The sequence below is a fragment of the Myxocyprinus asiaticus genome, chromosome 34 (assembly GCF_019703515.2).
Source record: "Myxocyprinus asiaticus isolate MX2 ecotype Aquarium Trade chromosome 34, UBuf_Myxa_2, whole genome shotgun sequence".
Classification (NCBI taxonomy): domain Eukaryota; kingdom Metazoa; phylum Chordata; class Actinopteri; order Cypriniformes; family Catostomidae; genus Myxocyprinus; species Myxocyprinus asiaticus.
The window spans coordinates 33,826,252-33,848,768 of record NC_059377.1 but is presented as its reverse complement, the minus strand read 5'-3'; the positions used below and the strand labels follow the sequence as shown (position 1 = coordinate 33,848,768).

The following is a 22,517-nucleotide window of genomic DNA, read 5'->3' as shown; positions in this document are numbered from 1 at the left end:
TTTCCTAAAAATCTGCCACCAGAGTAAGAAAAGAGGAAAATGTTAACTGCTCGGTTCTGCTTTGACTCATTCCCCCATGTTTAAAGGATTTTTTGGAAAATCCCTACGTACTTTAACCCATTTCATTAACCAAAAAAATGAACCGACACACTTTACAATAAGGTTCCATTGGTTAACATTAGTTAATGCATTAAAAATCATGAAAAAACAATGAACATTATATTGTTTACAGCATTTATTAATCTTTGTTAATGTTAGTAAATAAATGCAATTGTTCATTGTTAGTTCATGTTAGTTCATAGTGCATTAACTAATGTTAACAAACACAACTTTGTTTTTAAAAATGTATTATATGTTGAAATTAACATTAAGTAAGATTAATAAATGCTGTAAAAGTATTGTTCATTGTTAGTTCATGTAAACTAATGTTATTAACTAACGTTAATAACCTTTTCCAAAGTATTCATGTTTTTAATTAAGATATGCATTTTGTAAAATCCTTTTTCATCTCTAATTTTCCCCAGACTCTCTAGCACCCTTGCAGCACCCTGTTTAAAAATCCCTATTATATGTAACATATGATCATGCTTATAAAATGCAGAAAGTGTCTGTGGGGTTGTACATCTTTTCTCACAAACTGTGCATGTTAATTCATAAGGAAAGTGTGATATGAATGTCTCCGTGTACATGTGTGACAACAATACTGCAGAGCAGGTGTGTTTGCATTAGCAGTGCTATAAAGAGTCAGACAAAACAAAGAATAAAAGAGTTTAACAAACACATTCCCTCCTCCAATCTTGTCTTTCCATACATCTCTTTATACTTTGTTATCCAAAACACCCCAGTACTAATCTGTTTATTCAGATCTCAGTGCTGCAACAATAAGCAGGCATAAAAGACGATCAGTAATATTAGTTTTGAGAAAAAGCTTTATTGAAACAGACTGGCCCAGGCTTTTATAAATCTGTAAATATTCATATACATGGATACTTGTAATAATGATATTCACTAATGCATGACAGATAAATATATTAATTCAGACATTAATACAGAGGTTGCAAGAGCAACTGATGACGTCAGTATACTCAATGAGCATGTTTGCTCTCGGTTAGCACATGTGTACATCTGTATGGAGCATACATTGTTACAGCATGTTATCTGTGTGCATTCAGAGTTGCTTACAATAATGTGTGCAGATACTGACTGTTGAACACACATAGATGCATGCATGCTCAGACAGTGCCTGTGACATCAACCCTGACCATTATCACCAATCTGGTAGGTGACCCCCCTGAAGTTAAGTCGGATATCATCAGCACTTAAAAGTTACAATGTGACCTTTGATCTCTGAAAAGGCAAAGTACGTGGTAACTATATAAATATAAAATGAAAAATGAAAAGGCAGACAGTTGTCTTCTGCTGTTATGTAACCAATGAAGAGAGGCAATAACTTAAATGTATGAATAAAAGGAAAAGAAATGAACTAGTGGATTATTGGATACAAGACTTGTTAGTAAGTAAGTACAAACATTAATGTTTTTGATGAAGTAGAATAATTGAATTATTTTAATTTTTTGGGCACAAATGTTTATTATAATTATTTATTGTCACATACATTGCTTTGTGGAATCATTGTGCTCTGTAACATTTGTTAATGTAAGACATATTTTAGAAAACACAATATGTATTGATGATATACAACATTAATGATATGGTGAATACCGCTAAAGTGGGACCCTTTATCATCTTGAAGTGTATATTCTTCCGTTACGGAAGATTACCATTACACATTAATATAATATAATATAATATAATATAATAAACTCAAAAATATTTCTAAGATTTACGCATTTCAATTTAATAACAAATTTACATCAAATTGAATTGTGTAATCTTTGACCATATAAAAATATTTTTTTTTAATATTTTACATTTATTTAAATTTAGTTAAATATTACACAATTCAATATGATGGAAATATGTTAATATGCATAAATCTTAAAAATAGGCTAATATTTTTTGGGGGTGGATAATATAATATAATACTTAGCAACAATTAACAATTAAAATAAAACAATAAAAACATTAAATAAAAATAAACTTCAGATCAGAATTACCATTTCGGCTTTTAGCTCATTTAGGTTAAAAAGACTCATAGAATTGCTCATCTTATCAACAGTAAAGCATTCTGTGTACATAGAAACAAAGAAGGAATCAGAAGAAAAGAGTAATGAGAGAAAGAATAGAGTGAGGATAAACAGAAATGACAGTGAGGGGGGAAGAGGTGAACACAAGAGAATAGAGAGGCAGGTATAAAACCTACAGACTGACTGAGCATCAGAAAGCACACACACACACATGAACACACACACACACACACATCTAGAGACAGGAGAGAACAAGAGAAGAGGACAGAAAAAGGAAATAACAGGAGGAGGAAAAGGAAGACTCTTAAAAGGTAAGGAACTGATTTTACTTAAATTTTATTAAAAATGTGATGCAGATAAGGCCGTTAAAGGCTAGCCAGACATTATGAAGAAAATCTGAAATATTGTAGTGCTTGTTTTGTTGTTATTGTCTTAAATATGTTTTCCTCTAAATGTTATGAAAATAAAAAGATGTGAAAACAGAAATCCCAAATGTTGAAAATGTAGAACTATTACTTGACAAAAGCTGATTAAAAATGTGACAGGATCATTGCACAAGTTCCTGTCACAAGATTCAATAAAGAATTCTGAATAATACTACATTTTGGAATAATGGACATGGATGCTTTTAGTTCATTATAAATACTTTGGAAACTTTGCATAACATATGCTCTGGAAAATATGATGTTAAATTAAAATAATTATACAAAGAGACACTAATTAAGTGTTAATAATGCAAGCAAATATTAACAAGATACATTATATGCAATGCTGCTGTTTTGGATGTATCATTTTTGCTATATGAGGAAAAGAGATTTATTTACATGCAATTAAATGCAAATCAATAATACAGTAACTCAGTGGAAACTTATATTTCAAAGTATTAAAAATACATGTGTAATCTCCATTTTTTCCCCTAGACATGCAGCTAACAGAGATGAGAGTTTTATTGGCTGTGTTTTGTGTGGTTAGCATCCTCCAGCCCTACCACATGGTTTCCAGCAGTGGAGAATGCTACTTCAATGCAAAAGGTAAACTGGACGAATCAACTCAGAATAAAGCTGGGTCGTCGGTTTAGAAGAACATAGATCTCACAACATAAAGACTGTATGGAAAACTAGTTTTGGGCCAGTAATAGCTAAATGTTGTTTGAATGAAGGCCATTTGATGTGTTACTTTAGATGCGTATTATTTAAAGGAATAGTTCACCCACAGCTGTAAATTCTCTCATCATTTACTCACTCTCATCCCATCCCAGATATGATGACATTCTTCTGCAGAACACTTTTTAGAAGAATATCTCATTTCTGTGGGTCCATACAATGCAAGTGAATGATGACCAAATATTTGAAGCTTCAAAAAGCACATAAAAGCAAAAGTAACCTTTAAGTGATCCAAGGTTTTGGGTGTGAACAGACCAAAATATAACTTCTTTTTCACTATAAATCTTGACATCAGAAGTCTCCTTAGCGATCATGATTTCAAGCTTGATTACACTTCCTAGCGCCATCTAGTGCTCTGCATGGTCAAGACCTAGGAAGTGTAAACGAGCTTGAAATCATGATCGTGTCTAGAGTCTGCAATGGCAAGATGTACCTTGAAAAAGGAGTTACATTTTGGTCTGTTCTCACCCAAAACCGTCTGAATCGCTTCAGAAGACATGGATTAAACCACTGGAGTCGTATGGATTACTTTTGTGCTGACTTTATGTGCTTTCAGGAGCTTCAAAATTTCAATCACAATTCACTTGCTTTGAAAGGACCTACAGAGCTGAGATATTCTTCAAAAATCTCCATTTGTGTTCTGCAGAAGAAAGAAAGTCATACACATCCGGGATGGCATGAGTGAGTAAATGATGTGAGAATATTCTTTTTTTGGGCGAACTATTCCTTTAAGGATACGTATTAGCTAACTGTCCCTCTCCTTGTAGCCAGCTGTGAACACAAAGGCCATGTATTCGACATTGGGGAGGCCTGGATGAATGACGAATGCTTCCAGTGTGTGTGTTTTGAGCCTTTCGGAGTAGGCTGCTGTGAACAGTAAGTTTCAAACTTAAATACATGCCTAACTACAACCACTCTAATATGCAGCTCATGTTTAACACTTGCTTTGTTCTTTACTACCCTCCAGTGGAAAGCAGCCAGTCGATTATCCGCCCTGGTGTGAAGTCATTAGAAAGCCAGATTCCTGCACAGTTGCTGTGGTGATGAAGGCCAATCATAAACTTCCATGTCTGTTTGGAGGAAAGAACCGTTTGCGAGTGGGAGATGGGTCACTGTGGAAATCAGAGAATGACCCACTCTTTTAGACTGCACTACTGAACTGTTAAAAATGTGTAGGGTCTTTTACACATACACCAAACACTAAATAGCAGCTTTAATTGAAAAATAACTTAATTGATATGCTCTCATAACATTCTACTATGTTTGTTTGATCTATTTAAAACTACTTAAGATGTTGGAAACTGTATAAAGCTATGTATCCTATGACTGCAAACGAAAAAGTAAAACTTTGAGTTGTTTATTCCACATAAAGCAAACAGTACATGTATATCTGTAGATAGATATATAGATAGATATCTCAGTAACTTCAAGAAAACACTCTTTGGTCTTTCAAACTAGAAACCACACTACATAAATAAAAAATATACAAATAATAATTTTTAAAAAATTCACATGAAAATGGGAAAGAGACACAGAGGCTCAATGACAGTAAAAATCATGGGCTTTATTTAAAAAAAGAATTTAGCCATCATTACACAAGATACAGAAAGTAACAAAGTGATTACACATCATCGTGAGCTCTTTCCAGTTAAAACTATTTGTTCACCCCTTAAATCTATATACTATTATGTGTTACATTTCTCTCCCATTTACTGTGTTCATAATACATATTTAGATCTGCACAGCTTTCTGGACCTTTCGAATCTGACTGTGACACTGCTTTGAACTCGTGGTTAAAAAAAAAAAAAAAGAAAAAAAAAAAAGAAAAGAAAAAAAAGTCTAATCTTCAACCTTTCTTCTATGGGCAGAATATGGCTCTTTAAAGGAAACAAAAAAACCAAACCAAAACAGTTCACCATTCAGAGTGAATGAAGAAACCATGACTTGGTCTCCTCTGCTCAAAGGATTCCTACCATAAGCCCACAACAGTGCAGCATTTCAAAATAGTGGTTTGAAAAGGTAAGGATTTGTGTTAAAATGCATAGGGGGGTGGTGTTATATCCCAAATTAACAATACATATATTACTTAAAAAAAACAAAAAAAATAACTCCAAAAAGGAAGCAAATGCTTTTAATAAAAAAACAAAAACAATGGTCCTCCCGTCATGGTTGAGCACACTGCTACAGACCACATGATGTGGTTTTGGTCCCAAAACCTGTGACACCAACAGGCAGCAAAAACTTTTGCAGAATGATAAGAGTGAAGAGGTAGAAGAGGATAGCAGGGAAGCATCAGGCACCAACAAGAACAGCGGAAATATACTGAGCCATATCAACAGGAAAAATGTATATCATACTTTTTTTTCCAAGATGGCTTTTACAGCACAAAATTGCATGTAAATCTGCCTGCAGTAAGACAGGTAAAAAAAAAAAAAAAAAAAAAAAAAAAAAAAGAAATAATTATTGAATGATGGTGGGAAAAGTTTTGGCAATAATAGATGTGTGGAAAAACAAATACACCACAAACACAAAATCTCTGATCATAAAAGCTATCTCTGGACTGGCACATATGATTTGACACTTTTGGAATACCATAATAAATTCTAGCCAAAATCACTTGGGATTTTCTGAGGAGATGAGCAGTGAAGCTTTACAAGTGCTCCAAAAAAAGTACATTTGAAGACATCAAGAGGCACCAACGTTTTGCTGGTTGGCTTGGTGAGCCCTACCCCAAGAGAACAGGGTTTCAGAAAATGGAAGAATCAAGGGAGCAGAGGGAAAGAAACTAAATGAGATGAGGGTGTCAAGAATGGAAGACGTTGGTATTACTGGTCAAGGTCCTTAGAAACTGTTGAGCTCACTCAGGGTCTGGTCCAAAGTGGCATGGATCTTGACGTTCTCCTCTTTAGCATTTCTCAGTTTCTCTGCAAGAAGAAAAGAATCCCCAAAGGATACCAAAAGTCAAATAAACCGCCAAAATCAAATCGTAGTACAGCACACTTCACTCTTAAATTGAAAAGGTTCTTTGTGGGAACTTACCAAAAACCATTTATTACTACATAGGGTTCTTGAGTTGGCTATATGTTTCTTTGGTGATTAAAAAGTTATTGGCGTTACATTAAAGGTTCTTCAGATCTGGATATTGGTTCTAGAATCCTGGGTTCCCTTGATGTCCCGTAGATAAGTTTATCTAAATACAAATAGAGCTAATGGTTCTCCTAATGGCATCATTTAAAAAAAATTTTTTAGAAGGTAAAGGCAGCCTGATTTTATTTTTAAAGCTGCACAATGTAAAATTTTAGTTGGTTACAATTAAAAGTTTATTACTGAGTGAATGCATAAATCTGTGTTCAAAATCTTGTCCTTGTCTTACCCCGATTCACTGTGGTAAGCCTACAATAATGATTTTTATTTAGAACTGTCGGGTTGAATTTAGCACAAAATTGCATGCTTGCTTGCTTAATTCGTCCTTGTGTGTTTACGTCACGCCCGTAAGCTCAGAAAAGGAGGTCACATGTGTGTTGCGACTGGGTAAGCTATGACGGTTCAGTCAGACACAGTTCAGGACAGAAGCGTCATGACATCAGTCTGGATGTTTAACTGTTAACTGTTTGGCGAAATTGTTTACTTGCTTTGATGCTTGGATGTGTTTTCTTGTAGAGTTGTTGAAGCTTATATTGGCTATCATGCTTTAACAAATCGAACATTACTAATTTGTTTGTTTACCGACAAACATTTTCGCAATGCATTTAATAAAAGTTTTCCGGTGAAGTTACTTTAACATGTTTACTAATATTTATGACTTTTTATAACATTGCTGCCGTTTCGAGATACTTGAAGTGTGTTAGTGCCGATGTTTTCTTATTTCATTTACTCCAGTCGCAAAAATGCACAAGCTGTTGTCACTTTCCATTGCCCTTTTTGCAGATAGTCTGTTTAAACAGAGTGGACAATCTAAAATTCTATCTAAAAGCCACTATAGGTAATTCCCCATGAGTGTATGCTTATATAAAGCTGTTTCTTTTGTTTTTTTTGGTGGATTTTCTCCCCTTTTTCTCCGAATTTAGAATGCCCAATTCCCAATGCGCTTTTAAGTCCTCGTGGTTGCGTAGTGATTTGCCTCAGTCTGGGTGGCAGTGGACGAATCCCAGTTGCCTCTGCGGCTGAGACCGTCAACCCGCACATCTTATCACGTGGCTTGTTGAGCGCGTTGCCACGGAGACATAGCGCTAAGCTTTGAGGAAGTTATACGGTTATTAATGTTTAAATGAAACACATGAAAAAAGCATGCTATGACTTGAAGATCTCCGAGTGATCACAGGCAAAGCAGGTAACCTCAAACCATAAGATTCAACCGTGCAGAAGAGCAGTGCCGAAACAACTTGCGTATGTTCCTCCACAAATTGCTTGCAATTTTAGGTTGTAACCACTGATGCCGCTACAGAGCCCAAAGTTCTGTAGTGCAGCTTCAAGTACAGCAGGCAATATAATAGTGCTTTGAGACTACTAGTGATTTACACTGAATCAGTACGCAATGCTACCACTACAAATAACGCATCAGCAATATGTTTGCATAATTCAGGTTATAACTTTTATAACTATATATAACTTATAACCATCACAGCTTTTTTTTTTTTTAAGGATATTGTAGATATTGAATTAATTTGAAGCATGTTGGGTTTTGTATCCAGAGTTAAAACACTCAGTACGTTTTTGCTCAGTAATAATCGAATTACAGAGGGTTTTTTGCATATTCAAGTTACAGTCTTCATCTGTCTTTTCAAGTATAGATGACAATGTGTAATCGAATATTTGAAGGAAGTTTAAAATGCACGTCGCTCATCACCTCTGTCTTTCGGAGCTTGTATACACAAAATGCAGAGGCCAGTTGTGGTCCAATTAACGTTGTATACATGCTGGACGAAGCCAAGCTACAATTGCATTATCCAGACGAGTTGGACTAAATTTATGATTTCAGTTGGACTAAAGCATTTACATGACAATCTAAAAATAAAATTGTTTTGTCAGGCCTCAAACTGGCACATAAGGCTTTGCTTTTACCACAGCACAGAAGTAAAAATAACCAAATTATAGACACATTTTTGGAGAACTTACAAGCAAATGAGAGCCTTTTCATTTTGCTCTATTACAGGGGTGGGCTATTATTTTGGTAGATGGGCCACATCGGGCTTTATGTAGTGCATAGGGGGCCACATTGTTTTCCTTTTCAGATACAATGTTCCGCATTGATTTGGTTCTTGTATCTTTAAGCTCAGAAATAGTTGTGTACTCAATTTTCTGAATTGTATATGTGACAGATGGGACTGCAATTGCTTAAAGTATTGTATTATTCTATCAGGCATTAAAATAAATTATGGCAGAGCATAATTACAATATTTTATTTTACCAGCTTTACTTCCCTGGTAATTTATTATTCAATTTAATACCATCTACATCAGGGGTCTGTTTTAATACAAATAAAAAAGTGAAAATTATAGAACTTTTAATGTTTGTTGCAAAGCGGGCCAGTTTACTTATTTTATTCTCAAAAATTACCCATTTACACGCTAAAAGGGTCATGATGCGGGTCTCGTCAGTGTTTGGCTTTCCATTCAGCATGACTATGAGAAATCATTACTGCAAGAGTTAGATTAACATACAGGTGCGAGGGACTACACAAATAAAAAAATTAAAAAAAATACACATTCGTCTCTAGCATGTTAGGTCCCAATGCAAGATAACTAAAATATCCAATGGAAAACACGCTTTTCGGATAAATAAGCCACGGGCCAGATTAAACCATGTGGAGGGCTGGATCCGGCCCACGGGCCGTAAATTGTTCATGTGTGATCTGTGGCATGTGGCCATCTTTAAAGGGTTCGGAAAGTTAAGGACAAGACCACTAGTCAGTTTTAAGTAGATAAGAACCATAACCAAATTATTGTTGACAGAATTATTAAAATACAATATAAAGCACAGCAGCAGTCCTCACAGCTGTTCAAACATTCTTGGCCAGCCTCGACACAGCAGACATGGCTTCCATTTCAAAACTGAAATTCATGCTTTTTGGGGAACCAAACCCAGTCTGAAAGTGATTTAGATGGTAAGAATCAATGTTTCTGGCCTAAAGGGCCAGCAGCTGCCTGGCCCACTGATACCTACAATCCATAATAAACCATATATCCCAGCCCTACCGCTGTGATTGACTAAATCTGCTCATCCAGCTCCCCTCGGCTTCACACAAAGGGAGACCTTCTGTTAAACAAAAAGGAATTGACCTATTCTGGTCTTTCCCTGGAGGAATGAACTATAAACCACTATCAGAAAGATTCACAGTGAAATGTTATTCCACTAAATAGCACTACATGTGTATTTGTGTAAGGGCTTTTAAATAGCATAAATCCTATATGGATTTACTTCATTAACTTGAAAAACAGCTATTTGGTTTGAGCTGTCTCTTATTTAGCACTACAGTTTTATTGTTTATATTTCAGTACATTTTCTTTAGCTCTTCAGGGTTAGTCTTAAGTGTAGGTTACTATCATTGAGTGTGTTTAAATATACAAAAATCTGAACTACGAATAATCAACTTTATTTTATTTTATTTAAATCGGTCTAGACATTCGAGAATGCCACTTAAGGTGTTTAAATGCAAAGCGAAAACGGTTTAATAGCGTGTTGATCTGGTTTATCTTGAGTTTGACCTTTCTCTAATAGAAAACATGGTTTACATGTGTAAGATGTTTACAAGAATAAAGCAGCATAATAGGTGTGCATGTTGACTTTGAAATGGTGTCCAAATGTATGTAAATATAATGCTGAACTTCAATAATAAGTTAACATTCTTGCAAGGAACACAATTACTTAAATCCACAAGTTTTGATGACTGATTTGTTTTGCGTGCCATTTCTGGTTTTCAATTAAGCGTTAACTCCTGTTTACAAACTTATGTTGAGCGATGGGGAATTTATCCCGATTTTTTTCCAACCATTACATATTGGGCACGTGTGAGATAAAATTAATGTAAATGTTTTGCCGCCCAACTCCATCACATTACTAGAAAGAGAGACAAGCACACATTCAAAAGAGAGCAGAGCTTTTTTTTTCCTCCCTTAAACATGGACACAAGGCATCAAAAATACACAAAAGAAATGGACAAAAGAAAGCCAACAATGACAGTATATCTCTGAATACAGCCAACTCAAGATAAAAACAGGATGAGGTTGGAGCTGATATTGAATAAAGAACAAAAATTCAGAGAAAACAGAAACAGAACATGTAAGCTTAAATAGAGAAACACACATAAAAGGGAAGTGTACACAGAAGATCAGAGGAGAAATAAGCAACAAATATGGACAGAAGTTGAGGACGATGAAGTAGTATTTCTTGAAGTCACAGTCAGCAACAGAATAGTCCAGACACACTTTATCTGTGAATAGACACCAACGACAAATGGCTCGTAACAATATTCCACCATTTCTGAATGTGGCAAGTCGTTAATTTAGCTAGTAAACGTAGTCACGTGAAATAAGTGTTAACACAAATGTTATTATGATATTAATTAATGCCACAGCTCCAAAACATATGAGCTCATAATAAATATGTTAAAATCCTTAGTATTATTTAAATGCAAGCCTTAAAGGGAACATATCACAGGGAACAATTTTTCTTCACAAAATAGTTTTCGTAAAGCCTTCCAGTACACCCAGACCATTTATTGAAACTAGTCTATAAAAACGGGTCACTCAGAACACATCAACGTCAGAACCCTTGGCACATTAACAAATGACCACCCATTTTTACATAGCAACATCTATTCATTATTCAGCAGCACCTTTGCAGGGACGTTACTCATTTCACAGGGTGAGAAAGAGGGCAAAAATGGTTATCATTAACTAAAGTACAAATTTCTGGTTAAAAATTAAAAAATAACTCTGACAAATAAATGCTATGTATTATATGACCCCTTTAACAGTAGATCAATATGAACCAGTATTGAATATTTTTTAGTATATTAGTTATCTTGACAGACGCATACAAGTTAGAATTGTACTGTAGTATTTAAATCAAGACAACATGTCACCATTCATGCCTAACTCAAAGCATTAGTTGAAAAGACACTGTGTAACAACTGCTCAAATCAACAATTAACTATTTGCGACTGAGCTTTATGCTGAGTAGTAAAAGTATACGATCTGAGGTTATAGAGCTCAAGGTTAGCTAACCAATTTGGTCATGAGACTCAAAATCTACAACTGCAAGACTCTAGCAACAGCAAAATCCACAGACAACAAATTTTCACACACATGCACAGGCCTATATTTACATAGAGGTCATGTCGTTGAGGGCATGATCCAGCTCTTCACTAATGGCCTTATACTTAAGTTTCTGAGCGTAAAGCTCATCTGTTCACACACGAAGACAGAGAGAGAGCAAAGAGGAAGGAAAAAGGAAAGTATGAAGGAAAGATAAAGGCAAGTGCAGGAAATAGGAAAAAGGCACAAAGATTATAATTGTAAAAGAAGACAGGAAAAGGATAGTGTGATAATGCTATAAATACAGTATGACCAGTATAAAATAAATGAAAACAGAAGATCATATTGAAGGGTGGCAAAGAGAGACAATCATACCTTCCAAATCATCAATGGTTTTCTCCAGTTTGGCCACAGACCTCTCTGCAAACTCAGCACGGGTCTCAGCCTAATAAAGGAGGGCAAACTCATATGATCAAAGTTCTGGATCAGTGCTGGCACAAAGAATCATGTTCAACATGCTTACAAAAGCAAATCCAATTTGATATGAAATGCACAAATTCAAGAGACTGATCTACATTAGCATCGATCTTTAGTGCATAGAAACTAGGGCTGTCAATGTATCAAAATGAAACATCATGGTTACTTTGGCACAATTTCAATATACTCATTTCAAAGGAAAAAGTAGTATGCAACATTTTGTCATAAGCGAACCTATGATGTGTAAAGTCACAAACCCAAACCATATTTGAGAGATAAGGCGGAGGGGGAAGATTCAGTAAATAATGACTTAAATTTCAGTCTGTTCATCAATAAAGCATCAAAAAATCATATAGCTTCAGAAAACCTTGAATGTAGATGTATATACTAATTTTACTGTGCTTTTTGCACTTTCTAGAGCTTAACAGATGTGATCACTACAAACGGTTGTTGTATGGAACAGAGCTTCTTTGCATACCAAAATAACAGCATACAGTTTTGGAAGTAAATAATGACAGAATTTTCATTTTTGGTCAAACAATTCCATAAAGTAAACGCATTAACGGCATTACACATTTATCTCACAAGCAAGCATTAAAAGGGATAGTTCACCCAAAAAATAAAATTCTCTCATCATTTAGGTCGCCATCATGCCATCCCATATGTGTATGACTTACTTTCTTCTGCAGAACATAAATACGATTTTTAGAAGGATATCTTAACTCTGTAGGTTCTTAAAATGCAAGTGAATGGTGACCAAATCTTTGAAGCTACAAAAAGCACATAAAAGGCAGACTAAAAGTAATCCACACGACTCCAGTGGTTAAATCCATGTCTTCTGAAGCGAACCAATCAGTTTTGCATGAACAGGCCAAAATATTTTTTCACTATAAATTGACATCAGCAGTATCCTTGGCAATCGTGATTTCAAGCTCGATTACACTTCCTAGCGCTCGGCATATGCGTCAAGCACTAGAATGTGTAATTGAGCTTAAAATCATGATCATGTCTAGAGACTGCAATGGCAAGACATACAGTGAAAAATTAGTTACATTTTGGTTTGTTCTCACCCAAAATCTATTGGATCGCTTCAGAAGACATGGATTAAACCACTGGAGTTTTATAGATTACTTTTATGCTTCCTCGATGTGCATTTTGGAGCATCAAAGTTTTGGTCACCATTCACTTACATTGTAAGGATCTACAGAGCTGAGATATTCTTCTAAACACAAATCTGGGATGGCATGAGGGCGAATAAATGAGAGAATTTTCATATTTGGGTTAACTATCCCTTTAACTTTTGCATCCTTACAAGAGAATCCAAATCTTCCATGTAACCTCATCTCACCTCCTTCAGCTTATCAGTGAGGATCTTGATTTCTTCCTCATACTTATCCTCCTTCTGGGAGTACTGCGGAGAGAAAAAAAGGAAGTTTACTTGGTATGTGTGTGTGTGGGGGGGGATTCTTACCACTCAACATGCACACACACCACATCAGTTTGGCAATTTGGATTTGGCAGACTTCAAAACACTTTAACATTTTCAACAGCTCTTTTGAGGCGAAAAGTAGTGCAGCTGTCTACGCTTTGACATCATGTGGCAATTTTTTTTTTTATTCCAGAAGTTTCCATGTTGGCTGGCTAAATTCTGGCCTGCTGCTGTTGTGCAAGGCTTGTGAAAAGATGGCTGAGTGTGCTGATGTACACTGCCAGTGATTTAAACAGATCAGGACATGTGTGCTGGAATGCAGCAGCAACATCAACAGAACAAAAAGGTACGACATAAAGAGAAAACATCTATACTTGAGCAATTCAGAAGGAAAGAGTTGTGTGCAACAAGTTCATATAAAAAAAAAAAATACTTGAGTATTATGACTAATAGGTGTACATAAGGCTACACTGATCCAAGATTTTGACATTTCTATTGTAGTTGGCACCATCGATCGATCCATTTGCTTGCCGTTATAGATACTGCTCTGTTGGGAGAACATTAGATTAGTCAAAATGTTTTACTTTTATGCTGGTCACTGTGTTTGAGACAGTTACCTGTTGATGCTCATTGACCCCACCCATGGGCCTGACTTTGCTTAAATGAGTTCACATTTACTATATAGTCTGCTGTTCAAAAATGTTCACAATGTGGATAAATTATACTTTTGGATAATTTGTCAACATTATAGTCTAGTCAAAAAAAAAGTTAATATAGTAAATGTGAACTCATTTAAACAAAGTGACATCAGTTAGGGGGGCATGCACAACAACAGGTTAAAACACTGCTGCTTATGCAAACCATAATATCCAGCAATCCTCAGTCACTGCTGATAGATTTCCAACCATAATATTCCACAGACTGTGCAAAATGCTGCCACATCACAGTCAAATAAACTGCCGTATTCACACCAGCTCATCTCATGCAACACAGCATTCGTTAGCTTCACTTCTGCTTCGTTAATCTAATGGCATTCAAGGGTTCAACTGGATGTGCTTAATTCTATAGGGAACCATGGTGGTGTGACACTTAATTCTCTTCCATTATGCAAAAGTCCTTTGGGCATATTAAATAACATCTCATCTGAAGTTTTGATGGACAAGTCAGAGAGAGAGAGAGAGAGAGAGAGAGAGAGAGAGAGAGAGAGAAGAGAGAGACACAGAGAGAGAGAGAGAGAGAGAGAGATCTTTGTCCCTGCAGCCAATTACAGACTTTTCCTGATGTCATGGTCTCTGCCATAATGTGGTCCGACACATGTGGCCTTTTGCTATGCATGATGACATATATCTGTACGTACACGGATCAAAAGGCCAACTGTAAATGAGGATGCTCACGTTATGCTCACATGACTAGTTAGATACTGCTTTGATAATTAGGGAGTACAGATCTGTTGGTGACTTGAAGGCAATTTTCAAGGCACCTTTGTGGGATGTCAGAGATCCACAGTCCTTTTGGGGGTAAAAAAAAAAAAAGAAAAAGACACACTACAACCAGTCAGAAATTACCTACCTTCTCAGCCTGGGCCTCCAAACTCTTAAGATTGTTGGTGACATTTTTCAGCTCCTCCTCCAGCTCGGCGCATTTGCTATATACAGAGTAGTCGGTTTGATTTTGGAAGAAGCAGAAGAGAAAGGAGCACAGGGCAAAAGAAAGATGTGAAGACAGGCCAGCAGCAGTGGTAGAGCAATAGAGATGATGTCAAACAAATGGAGAGTAGAATAGAGAGGCCTTAAAAGGAATGCTCCGGATTAAATACAGGGTCTACAGACAGCATCAGTTTGCTGTCGATCACCACAGAAAATATATTTTGAATCACCTTTGTTTGTATAAACACAAAATGAATGTACAGAAATGCACTTACCATGGAAGTATATGGGGCAACCACCACACCGTACGCTTGCCCCATAGACTTGCATTCTAAGCGTGCAAGGGTGCCTACACACTAGAGAACATTCTGACGGAGCATTTTATGGATATGAATGTGCAAGATGTGTACTGAGTGTATAAAGTGTCAGCTTTGAATTAAACAGGAATACTGCAAACTGGATTTGCTAAATCACAACTGATCCCCATTAAAATCAATGATTTTGCTGCATTCTTTGACAGAGTATAAACTCCAGTGTATGCATCCTAACAATCAATGTTAACTGATTGTTATTTTTGTTTTTAAACAAACTATGGGATGAAATTATTTTCCACACAAATCGACAGCATGCCACAAATACTGTTGATAGAGCTTTACTTGTATTTAACATGGTATATTCCTTTAAATGATTCTGCTTGTGCTTTCAACAACATTTACAACAGTTTAATGTAGTGTAGTTTGTGTTGTTGCTGTCCCCTGCCACAAGTACTTGGTGTTTAACTTATTCCTTGTGTGCAATGGGCAATATCTTGACTTGAGATTGTGTGTTTAACAGTCCTGTGTGGTGGTGCAAGCATGTTTTTAATGCAAATGAAGAAAACTTCCTTTGTGGAACATGAACATTTAGCTTTAGGCAGATATGACAGAAAATGATTAAAGCTTGTTACATGAGCATGCATATGATGCCATTCTATTTTTCCAAGGAATGACTTCTATCATGCTTTCTGAAAGGTTAGCAAATAAAGCTGACCCATGCAGTTTCTGAAAGAATGATACCTGTGGGTGGTTAGATGAGTGGGAGGAAGGAAGAAAAAAATATAGGGATAAAAGACAGATATGGGTGAAAAACCAGGAAAAAATGTAGAAGCACAGATTAAGAATGGCCAGTGCTGGAGGGAGGAGTCCTGTTTTCTTGTGGATATAAAGAGACAGTTCACAAAAGGAAGGAAAATCCCATCATCATTTAATCACCCTCATGTTGTTCCAAACCTGCATGACTTTTTCACGGAATACAAATGTGATGTTAGGCCGAATCACAGCCTCAGTCACCACTCACTTTCATTGTCATGTTGTAGGGTTTGGAACAACGTAAGGGTGTGTAATTGATGACAGAATTTTTATTAATGAGTGAACTATCCCTTTAACTAGCTCGTTTGCACACTCACTAACATAAACAAAACGTAGATTCTTTTTAAAAGCAGATAACATTCTCAACATTCTTTCGTGGTCCGTCATGCCACGTCTCCAACAAACACATAAGCGGTTGGGTAACCTTAACCAGCAGACACAAAATCGTTCATTTGGAGTATATACCTTCTCGTCTGAGGCTTGCAGAGTCTTCAATGTCTGGTCAAGAGCTCTCAACTCCTCCTCCATCTGCTTGACATGGCTGTTAGTTTGGGTGGGGAGGGGAAGGTATGTCAGGTCAAAGGTCACACATGCCCAAACACAAATGAGAAGGGGGATGACATATGAATTTAAGATGGTCAAGCCAATGAAATCACTCATACACTCTCTCTCGCTCGCTCGCTCACACACAAAAGGGGATTATGGTTATGATAGAGCATTCCTTTTGTCATGCAGAATGAGGCATATTTCTCACGCTGAGAAAACAATGAATTTGAGGTTTCATAGGACTAAATGGACTCTGTGCACTATACAGTGAATGCGATTAGGGATCCTTTGAGCATGTCTGCGTATGTATATTTTCATTCTGAATCTCAGATTAACCTCTCAGCAAGCTCTGCTCTCTCCTCTGTACGCTCCAACTCTCCCTCAACAATCACCAGCTTACGAGCCACCTGTAACACACATCAAACACCTCTCAAAATGCTGAATCCATACGGTCAAGTAATGGAAACGTGCCTCATACGAGGCCTTGGAAAACATATTCATGCATAAGTCAACATGAATTCAAAACTGACCCAATTTATTTCCTTAATACACACCAAGGCCACTTATTTTTAAAGCACTTTTCATGTTCTAATTCCAGGGATGCAAACTCATGAGTGGTGAAAAAATCTTATCAGGTGTTCCAGATGTATAATTCTGTTGATTTGTTTTTTGTATTTACAACTTTAAGTGTTTAAGCTTAAAGGGATAGTTCACCCAAAAAGAAAAATTCTCTCATCTTTCACTCACCCTCATGACATCCCAGATGTGTATGACTTACTTTCTTCTGCTGAACACAAACGAAGATTTTTAGAAAAATACATATCAGCACTGTAGGTCCATTTAACGCAAGTGAATGGTGGCCAGAACTTTGAAGGTTGAAAAAGCATATAAAGGCAGCATAAACAATCCATAAGACTCCAGAGGTTAAATCCATATCTTCAGAAGCGATATGATAGGTGTGGGTGAGAAACAGATCAATATACATATCAATATAAATCTCCACTTTCACATTTTTATTTTTTTTGGATGATTGGCATTCTTTGTGCATATCGCCACCTACTGGGCAGGGAGGAAAATTCATAGTGGTAAAAGGACTTCAATATTGATCAGTTTCTCACCCACACCTATCATATCTCTTCTGAAGATATTGATTTAACCACTGGAGTCGTGTGGATTACTTTTATGCTGCCTTTATGTGCTTTTTGGACCTTTAAAGTTCTGGCCACCATTCACTTGCATTATATGGACCAACGGAGCTAAAAATCTTAATTTGTGTCCAGCATAAGAAAGAAAGTCATATACATCTGGGATGATTTTTTGGGTGAACTAGTCCTTAAAAATATCCCTTTCAAGTGATTTTAATACTGAAAATGTAGAGCACTTCAAACAATCTGGGAAAATTACCTTCTGAAAAGGTGACTTTAGCTGAAAGGTGAGTAGTTTGCATCCCTGTGATTCAATTCCTAATGGACAAACATAATTCACGCCCTACAAAATTTTCCTCATTGAATATCCCGTTTCACTTGGAAATATGGTTCATTATTTAAGTAAAATAAAGTTGCTAACGTGGTTTCATGTTGACGTCCAATGCAACTTTGGGCTGTGGTGGAGATTCAGTGATGTTAATATTAACATCATAAGAGTTATGTGAATATAAATGGTCATTACCTCCTCATACTTGCGGTCGGCCTCCTCAGCAATGTGTTTGGCCTCCTTGAGCTGGATCTCCTGGAGCTCCATCTTCTCCTCATCCTTCAGAGCCCTGTTCTCAATCACCTTCATCCCTCTATACCAGACAGAGAGAGAAGTCAGCAATCAGGAAGAAGTGAAAATTAGGGTGGAGTAGATGAAAAAATTAATTTGAATACAGACATGATGAATCACACTCCAAGAGCAAATATGTACAAGCACGCACCTCTCGCTCTCATCTGCGGCCTTCTCTGCCTCTTCCAGCTTCTGCAGGGCTGTGGCCAGTCTCTCTTGAGCACGGTCCAACTCCTCCTCAACCAGCTGGATACGCCTGTTCAGAGACGCCACTTCTGCCTCAGCCTAAAACACAAACATTAAAAAAACCAATGAGATAGGAGACAACATGCAATTCCAGAGAACTTCAGGAGTCACACATCGAGCATGAAGTGATGTGAGATATGGAACAGGAGGACTGGAAAAGATGAGGAAAAATGAAAGAGGAACCAAGACTTGAAAGACAAATTTGGAGTCAATGGAAAACGCTCACATGATGGAACTATTGATAGTTTCTAACTTGAGCAGAGGGGCACCAAACAGTTTTCAGACTACGTTTGCAAACAGAAATTATTTTGTGGTATCTGACAATGTTCACAATGACTAAAATTCCTTGAAGATATAAGTGGCTTTAGGTCTTAGACTAACAAACATTTACTAAAGTATCCATAGTTTCTCTCAAAATACCATAGTTATTTCCAAGGGCCATAACCACTGAAACTTTAACTTTACATTTAGTTCCCCCTCCTGATGTCTTGAATATGGAGTTAAAACCTTGGTGACTACATTGTTACTACTTTAAATTGTGCACTCAAAAATGAAAATTCTCTCATAATTTACTTACCCTCATGCCTTCCCAGATGTGCATGATTTTCTTTCTTCTGATGAAAACAAAGATTTTTAGAAGAATATCTCATCTCTGTAGGTCCATAAAATTTAAGTGAATGGTGACCAGAACTCCAAAATCTCCAAAAAGTAGATAAAACCAGCATAAAATTAACCCATCAGACTCCAGTGGTTTTTGGGTGAGAACAGATCTAAATGTAACTTCTTTTTCACTGTACATCAGTCTCCTTGGCCATCATGATTTCAAGCTTGATTACACTTCCTAGTGCTTGATGCATGCACAGAGCATTCAATGGTGTTGTAGGAAGTGTAATCGAGCTTGAAATCATGATGGCCAAGGAGACTGATGTACAATGAAAAATGAGTTACATTTTGGTCTGTTCTCACCCAAAACCAATTGGATTGCTTTAGAAGACATTGATTAAACCACTGGAGTCTGATGGGTTACTTTTATGCTGACTTCATATACTTTTTGGGGCTTTAATAGTTCTGGTCACCATTCACTTGCATTGTATGGACCTAGAGAGCAGAGATATTCTTCTAAAAATCTTCGTGTGTTCAACAGAAGAAAGTCTTACACATCTGGAACAGCATGAGGCTAAGTAAATGATGAGAAATTCATTTTTGGGTGAACTATCCATTTAAAACCGTAATATGTAATCTCCTTCAAAAATGTAAGCTTACAGAATCTTTGTTATATCAATTTATTTTTATAGGTCAGTGATGGGTAAAAATAACTATGGTATTTTGGTGAAATTATTGTTACCATGGCCATTTTTTTGTGAAGGTTGGGCTATATGTCTGTCTTTCATTATGTGTAGCTGAATAAGTACAGTCACTATGCGACTGAAATTAAGTTTTTGACACCAGTTGACATTATTCGAATATTTAAGATTTACAGGTGTATGGGACCACCGAAAAGTTTTATTCGGTGGGCCTGAAGCGCAAAAACAGGTTGACTGCCGCGCCTCGTCAGATAAAACACACAAACCAATGGGCCACTTTCAGCGCTAGTGCACGGCTTCCGGATATGACGACACCGCTAACAAACACTGGAGTTTCGCTCCTAATATGGACTGAGGAATCTAAAGTCTGCGGGTGAGTTCATCTCACGTAATGCCAATAAGACGGAAGGCATCGTTGAGTGCTAAGCAATTAAAAAAAATAATAAATAAAAAACAAACAAAAGTTGCCAAAGGTAAATAGTCTGCTGTAGCGACCAACTCAAAGTCCTGATAAATAGTACCTCATGACCCAGATGTTAGTGAATGAACCAACATCTTTCTACACGACGTTCAAATCATTATTTGAACATGAGGTCACACATCGATTAGTGATAACAGTATTTATAAAAAAAAAAAAAAAAAAAAAAGTATAGTAGTACGAATGATTCAGCAGAAACTATGTTGTTACTTCCTTTATGCCTCACCCGCAAAAATCCAGCAAACGATGTGTGAGACTATGAGGATGGGATAAACCCCTCTGAGATACAAAGTGACATAACGCAAAATATTTATATCTCGCTGTGTTTTGCATCTAATTAGGTAGAAACTGCGTACAAACGATACTGAAAGGCTTCAATCATGATAACGCGATCATCTTGCTCACGCGCATCAGCTTGTGCAATAACTATCTCACCGGCCCATCCTTTTCTTGGATTTTAAGACACTACTAAATCATCCCAACTATTATATTACAGCTTCGGCATTGATTTATCTATGTTACAGGCCACTTGAAGTGCAAACTCGAATTTGATAAGACACCAAAATGAGTTTTATATACATTTAGTGTGAAATTCCTGTCATAGCTGAAAGGGCGTTGAAACTGGGGTGTGAAAGTACAACGCAATGGTGTCTGCGCGACCTCCGCACCACACTGTGATGCATCGTGTCATACCGCTTCAAAGTAGAAAATAAAGCAGCACAGCGATACACTTACCTGCTCCCTGGCACGCTTCTCCTCCTCGACCTGTCGCTGCAAAATCTCGGCTCTTTCTTCTGCCTCATCCGCTTGCTGTTGTAAAACTTTGATTTTTCTCTTCACCGCATCGATACTGTTGGATCCGGCCATTTTAACGAGTTACTTTAAGAGTAGTGTGGTCGAATAGATCTGTTTCCTCTCGAGCAGCGTAGTGGACCGAGCCGTTAAGGGGGTAAAAAGTCCAAGGCACCAACGCCCCGCCAACAGGTCAAACGCAGAGAGAGAGAGAGAGAGAGAGAGAGAGAGAGAGAGAGAGAGAGAGAGAGTGGTTGGTAGTAGCGTGCGGATTAGACGTGACACGCGCTTGTCTTTTGATTGGAGCAACGGTATCTCAATCAAATCGTGTTAAATGCAAACAAGTGTTTGGAATAGAAAAAGAAAAGAGGAACGAGATATTTTTGTAGCGCGCGATATCTACAAGAAGCTCCGAAAATTGACGTCGTTTTTAACTCGAAGGACGTGTCAAAGTTTTCCTAATTCTTTAGCTTCCGCTTTGAAGCTTCGCGACGGTCAAGCGGTTGCTCGGTTGTTTCTCATTCAAATTAATGAATGAGTTTTAATTTCATGTAGTGGACTCTTTCTCTTTCTTCCCCTCCCGTCGCTTTCTCTTCACCCTGATCTCTTCCTTTTTTCAGGCCACTTCCGGATTACCCCACCCAGTCCCCAACGGTTTATTTACTGTAAATGAGGTGGAAACGCTGTTCCTGGATCAGAGGCGGCGCGGCGTGTAGCCCCAGCGGGATGGGAGGCGGTCGAGCTCAGAGTTGATCTCCGGTCAGCAGTTTTTGCGCGATTTGCGAAGTTCTTACGGAAGAGCCATCCCTAGTTTTACACGTGTCCTGACCAGGTAGATGACGTAGGGTGAATATATCACTATGGCATTCCAGGCCACTCCTTGATCCAGGAATGTTCTTGTATGTAGATCAATTGGAAAGTTTAAGACTCTGATAATCATTAGAACATTTTAGAGGTAAATAAATACGGTAACACTTTACAATAAGGTAATTTTTTTTTTTAACATTAGTTAACATGAACTAACAATGAATAATACTTTTACAGTACTTATAAATCTCGGTTAATATTAATTTAATCATATAGCAATATATTTTTAAAATCAAAAGTTGTATATGTTAACATGTATAAATGAACAATGAACAA

The 22,517-nt window shown here is 37.0% G+C and overlaps 2 protein-coding genes across 9 annotated transcripts in view; one reads left to right on the top strand and one right to left on the bottom strand.

Moving 5' to 3' along the window:
* The first annotated feature begins 952 nt into the window (after positions 1-952).
* Positions 953-5,770, top strand: msmp2 (microseminoprotein, prostate associated 2). The gene is made up of 4 exons (XM_051671906.1): positions 953-2,458; positions 3,068-3,178; positions 4,078-4,186; positions 4,278-5,770. The coding sequence occupies exons 1-4, from the start codon at positions 2,359-2,361 to the stop codon at positions 4,453-4,455; spliced, it is 498 nt and encodes a 165-aa protein (XP_051527866.1). The 5' UTR covers positions 953-2,358; the 3' UTR covers positions 4,456-5,770.
* The window catches only part of LOC127425683 (tropomyosin alpha-3 chain), a 26,048-nt gene continuing 8,647 nt past the window's right edge, over positions 5,117-22,517 (bottom strand). The window contains exons 1-9 of one of the 8 annotated variants that reach the window (XM_051671903.1): positions 21,318-21,596; positions 18,706-18,839; positions 18,459-18,576; positions 17,127-17,197; positions 16,710-16,785; positions 13,391-13,453; positions 11,941-12,010; positions 11,637-11,715; positions 10,390-10,739 (exon numbers count right to left, since the gene is read on the bottom strand). In XM_051671903.1, coding sequence (XP_051527863.1) covers positions 10,736-10,739; positions 11,637-11,715; positions 11,941-12,010; positions 13,391-13,453; positions 16,710-16,785; positions 17,127-17,197; positions 18,459-18,576; positions 18,706-18,839; positions 21,318-21,449 — 747 coding nt within the window. In that variant the 5' untranslated portion in view covers positions 21,450-21,596 and the 3' untranslated portion in view covers positions 10,390-10,735. Of the gene's footprint in view, positions 6,235-10,389; positions 10,740-11,636; positions 11,716-11,940; positions 12,011-13,390; positions 13,454-15,040; positions 15,117-16,709; positions 16,786-17,126; positions 17,198-18,458; positions 18,577-18,705; positions 18,840-21,317; positions 21,597-22,517 lie in introns of those variants that run through there. The other 7 variants (XM_051671900.1, XM_051671901.1, XM_051671902.1 and 4 more) reach the window with 7 other exon arrangements.

Coding starts and splice junctions, on each gene's coding strand:
- msmp2 (XM_051671906.1), top strand. CDS start 2,359: ATGAACACACACACACACACACATCTAGAGACAGGAGAGAACAAGAGA. Junction 2,459..3,067: donor AAAAGGAAGACTCTTAAAAG/GTAAGGAACTGA, acceptor TTTTTCCCCTAG/ACATGCAGCTAACAGAGATG. Junction 3,179..4,077: donor ATGCTACTTCAATGCAAAAG/GTAAACTGGACG, acceptor CTCTCCTTGTAG/CCAGCTGTGAACACAAAGGC.